The sequence below is a fragment of the Fonticula alba genome (genome assembly GCF_000388065.1).
Source record: "Fonticula alba strain ATCC 38817 unplaced genomic scaffold supercont2.1, whole genome shotgun sequence".
NCBI classification, from domain to species: domain Eukaryota; order Rotosphaerida; family Fonticulaceae; genus Fonticula; species Fonticula alba.
The window spans coordinates 2,120,911-2,125,668 of NW_009242971.1; the positions used below are offsets into that span (position 1 = coordinate 2,120,911).

General features: G+C 66.8%; 2 protein-coding genes across 2 annotated transcripts; one reads left to right on the top strand and one right to left on the bottom strand.

The window, feature by feature from the left end:
* The first annotated feature begins 42 nt into the window (after positions 1 to 42).
* On the top strand, positions 43 to 1,159 carry H696_00468 (30S ribosomal protein S10p/S20e). Its single transcript, XM_009494324.1, has 3 exons — positions 43 to 144; positions 314 to 627; positions 759 to 1,159. Exons 2-3 carry the CDS (start codon positions 319 to 321, stop codon positions 819 to 821), a joined length of 372 nt encoding a protein of 123 aa, XP_009492599.1. The 5' UTR covers positions 43 to 144; positions 314 to 318; the 3' UTR covers positions 822 to 1,159.
* Positions 1,160 to 1,670: 511 nt separating this feature from the next.
* Positions 1,671 to 2,837, bottom strand: H696_00469 (hypothetical protein; the record flags this gene model as incomplete). Its single annotated transcript, XM_009494325.1, has 1 exon — positions 1,671 to 2,837. One exon carries the CDS (start codon positions 2,835 to 2,837, stop codon positions 1,671 to 1,673), a length of 1,167 nt encoding a protein of 388 aa, XP_009492600.1.
* Positions 2,838 to 4,758: the final 1,921 nt, after the last annotated feature.

Consider the following 4,758-nt stretch of genomic DNA (forward strand, 5'->3'; position numbering starts at 1 on the left):
GGGGGGGGGGGGGGGGGGGCGGGGGGGGAGAGACGGAACCGCGCAGCGGTTGAAGAGGAAGGCTCCTCTCTCGCACCACCCAGGTTGATGGCCCCTGCGCCATTCCACACATTGTTTTTTTTTTGTGTCCGAGCGTTTCATTCGGTGTGTATCCCCTCGTCCCCTCTCCCTCTCTCTCCTTCTCCTTCTCCTCCTCTCTCCTCTCTCCTCTGTCATTTTCCCCGCCCCCTGTCCGATTCCCGACTGACCCGCTCTGTCTGGGTGTGCCCGTGCCCCTCGCCGTTTCCCCCCTCGCCCCTCCCCTTGTGGTCAGTCATCATGTCCGCTGTTGCTGCCACCAAGCCCGGTTTCGAGGCCCCCACCGCCCTCCCCACCACCATCCGCATCACCATCACCTCGACCGACGTCAAGAAGGCCGAGCGTGTGTGCCGCGACCTCCTCCAGAAGATCAAGACCCGCGACTCCATCGCCTTCAAGGGTCCCATGCGCATGCCCACCAAGGTTCTGCGTCTGACCACCCGTAAGACCCCCAACGGTCAGGGTTCCAAGACCTGGGACAAGTTCGAGATGCGCATCCACAAGCGCGTCATCGACATCACCGCCACCATCACCGAGGCCCGCACTGTCGTACGTCCCCTTGCGCCTTTGTTGCTGCCCCCAGTGTCGGATGTTCTCCTCCCAGAGGCCCTTTTCTGACGCCACCTGCCTCTCCCCCACTCTCTCCCCCCCCCGGTGCCGCCGTCGCCGCCTCATCATAGACCAACGTCAACATCGAGTCCGGTGTCAACGTTGAGGTCACTGTCCCCAAGACCACCGCCTAAATGCGCGTTGCATGTGTCTCCCCTTCCCTTTGAGAGGAGCTGGCTGGCCGGCTGTGCATTTGCGCATGCGCTAGTCCAGCAGCTTGCCAGCCAGTGGTATGTTGAACCGTTCGCCCCTCTTCCCCAGCACGCGCTGTGTGTGCCCCTCTTTCGCGTTGGAGGAGGCCCCCCTTGTCTCGATGAGAGCAGGCGGCAGGTCTCTCTCTCCCATGCTCTCGTAGGCGGCCCTCGCGCTCTCGGTGATGCACGGGGAACCCGTTGGTGTTCGCGCTGCGCACGCGCGCATGCGTCCCGCCAGCGCCCCCGGAATGTACAATATACTTTTCTTCACAGAAATATGGCCCCCCCTCTTTTTTGCGTTCCGGTTTTTTGATGTGCGGGCCGAGACGACACCACCAGGCGTGGTCTGGCTTTCTCACACTTTCTCTCCCCCCTGGGGGTGAGCGTGTCTGCCCGTGCTACATCGGCTGATGCTTTTGCCCAGCCTCCCGGTGGCCAGCGGCAATCAACCATGACCATGTGTGTGTGTGGCAGTGCTCCCCCCCCCCCCCCCCCAGGCCCAGGAAGACAGGGGAGAGAGGGTGTCACACGGATGGCCTCTCTCCCCTGTCGCGCCATGTCAGGGTGTTTCACGTTTGTATATTTATTTTGGCAGCAGCGGCACCGGCAGGCAAACTGGCAACTGCACGGGTTGCTCTCCGTGAAAGTGTATGTCGGTGGGGGAAGGGAAGGGGGAGAAGAGGCACATGGGGGGGGGGGGGGGCGCGCGACCTCACGGCGCATCTATGTGCGCCGCATGGCAGAGCAGCAAGGGGCAGAGCGGGCCCGCCGCGTCTTCCTACCCCCCCGCTAGGCCGAAGTAACAGGCGGGAGGGTCACTCGGACCACCACGGCCGTGATGTTGTCCATGGATCCGGAAGTGATGGATGTCTTGACCAGATGGTCGGCCAGCTGGTGGCAGAGGCTGTCTTCGCCGTCGGCCAGGTCAGCCGAGTCCAGATCCTCGTCGGTGGCGGTCGCCGCGGTGGCCATGGGGTCTGGGCTGCCGGCGGGGCCGGTGCCCCCGCGGCCGGCCTTGCGCTCGAAGAAGGACAGGGCTTCGGCGGCCAAGTCGTCCGACTTGAAGACATTCCACAGGCCATCGGAGGCCACCACCAGCAGACCCTCGGTGGCGCCCTCGGCCCGGAGGACCTGCTCCAGGTCGAACTCCACGGTGAAGGGCCGCACCGAGACCGCCGGCTTGAGCGACAGGTCGCCCAGGGCCCGGCTCACGGCCAGCACACCGCCCACGCGATTGCGGAACACCAGGCCACCATCGCGCAGGACCCGGTCGCGCTCGTCCGTATCGCGCGGCGTGTGGTCCAGCGACAGGTCGTACACCGGGCGCGAGGCCAGCTCGGCCGGGGGGGACCGGAAAATGTCCAACGGCCCGGGGATCAGGACGGCCTTCACGTCGCCGAGATTGCCGACGGTCAAGATCCGGCGGCCGGCCGTCGGGTCCTCGGTCAGCAGGCAAACAGCCACCGCGGACCCGGGAAGTCGGACATTGTCATTGGCCAGCTGCTCGTCGATGCGCGCGAAGGCGCGGTCAATGGCATGGGCAGCGGTGAACTGCGGCGTGGACCCGGCCCCGGAATTGGTGGCCATCGGCCTGGCCTCGGGGCTGGCATTGACGCTGGCCCCGGCATCGGCCTGCTCGGAGGGGGAACCGGTCTCTGGCGCGGTGGCCGCCTCGGAGTCCGACGGCTCGGAGTCCGATGCGCTGGAGTCCTCCTGGCTGCCGCTGTTGAGACTTGCCAAAGCGCGCAGCTGGTCGGCCAGCACCTCGGGAAGGACCTCGGCCGTGTGCAGGGCGGTTTTGGCCCCGCCGTGGCCATCAAACACGCCGACCAGGAAGTTTTTCGACCCGACCGACGGGTAGTCAACTGCAAGGTCCGCCTTCACGACATAGGTGTCCTCCATCGTGCGGCGGAAGGAGGAGTTTTGTGAGAGCGAGGCCCCGAAGCGAATCTCCATGGCGGACTCGGTGTGGATTCGGGAGGCGAGGAATCAGGGGAGAGAGAGAGAGGGGGGGGGAGGAGGGCCAGAGAGGGCCACAAAGAGGGGCAGAGGGGAGACGGGGGAGACGGGAAACGAGCGGGCGAGAGAGAGAGAGAGAGAGAGAGAGAGAGAGAGAGAGAGAGAGCGGCGGAGGGAGCGGAGGGGGCGTGGGGTCCGGGCGCCGGGGAGATACAGGGGGCGACTGGGCTGCCCAACTGATCCCGGCCTCCCTTGGACCCCTGCCGGGGTGCGGGAAGTCGCCCCGGGCGGTAGCTTTGCCTCCGTCAGGTGTGAGGCTAGGGGGAGGGACTACGTCGTATGTATGTGTGTAAGGGTGGGTGTGTGGGTGTAGGTTTGTGGCTGTTTTCCGGATTGGGGACGGGGGGGCCTACCTTCGCGACCTGGCGTCTTCCTGGGCCGGCCAGATGGCACATACCCGCGGTCAGTCTCCCCCCGCTGCCACGCCCCCTGCTGGCAGGAGCATGCGGGGCTCTGCCAGGGCAGGGGTGCCGTCTGGCGTCGACCCGCGCGGGGCCGGGGCCGGGGCGAGCGGAGCCAACATACGGAACGAGGGGCTCGCGTTCGCGCGCAGTCCGGGGCTGGCCCGCTCTTGCTCATCCCCCCGGCCGGCCCCGTCCGGCCCCCCCCCCCCCCCCCCCCGGGGAAGGGGGGAGGGGGGCGAGGCCGCTGGACGCAGTGTGACACCCCGCAGAATAATTTAGCGCTCGGGAGGCGGGGAAAGGACCTGGCGGGGCGGCCAGGGGAGCCGGCCCACATTATGATGATGCCCCACGACCGTGGTGCATTGTGGTCGTGCCCTGTGCATGGCCATTCCTCCTTGAGGAGCGCGCGAGACCCGCAGGCAGTGATATATGGGCACAGTTCTTGGACCGTCGTCTCGTCCTCTTGTTTGCCCCTCCCTCGAAGAAAACACCATATGAATAAATATATGTCCCCCTCTTTCCATTTCCTTGGCCCCTTTTCTGCATATCCGTGCCGCTTTTTCGGCCTCAGTGTTCTCCTGCCCCCCGCCCCCCCGCTGAGGGGCTCAAGTTACAGGTGTGTGGGGATACGCAGAGGAGGGCAGGGCTGCTCGTGACTCCTTCCCTGTACCCGGTCACGCGCGAATCACGATATCAGCCGGATCCTTAGACGCCCCGGGCCAGCTGCCGACGGAGGGCCCGGAAGCAATGTCGACCGGATCGGGTGAGGTTCCACTGGAGCGGGGGACGGGGGAAGGGCCTGCGCTCACGAGTTCCCCCCCCCCCCCCCCCCCCCCCCTCCCGGCCGCCTCCCGGCCGGCTTCGCGAGAGCGGACACCGCGTCCCACGGCACTCGACTTGGGGGTTCTCGCTGCGGCGGGGTGTTACAAAAGGTGCCCTTCGTCCAAGGATACGCCGGGGGCCTTTCCGGCACCAATTCGCGTCTGGCGATCGACGACCCCAGGCCATCGGCGCTTGTGTGCGGGAAACTCGGCGGGGCGGGGGACGCGTGCTCCCCCCGCCCTCCTCTCCCGGCCGCACCCCATCCGGTCCAGTCTGGTCCGGTCCTCCGGGCAGGCCGTTTTTCGGCTGGCCCCCGGGCGGCGGTGTGAGCCCTGTGCATTGCGCGCCCCCGCCACAAGATGCTGCCGCCACTTCGGCGGCCATGGTTGGCGCGCTGTGTTTGTGCACTTTAGCCGACGTGAAAATGCATTCGTTTGGAGGCGTGTGCCCTGCCTCCTCTCGCGGGACACAGTCGGAAGCCGGGTGGCTGTGGGTTTCCCAGGCCGCTGGAGGCTGGAGTAGGGGGGGGGGGGCGGGGGGGCGGCATTTTTCTTGCCCCGCCTGGGGACATGTCCACCGCTCCGGGGGCAGACCATGAATAGCCCCTCGCCTTTCCTCCCCCCTCTCCCCCC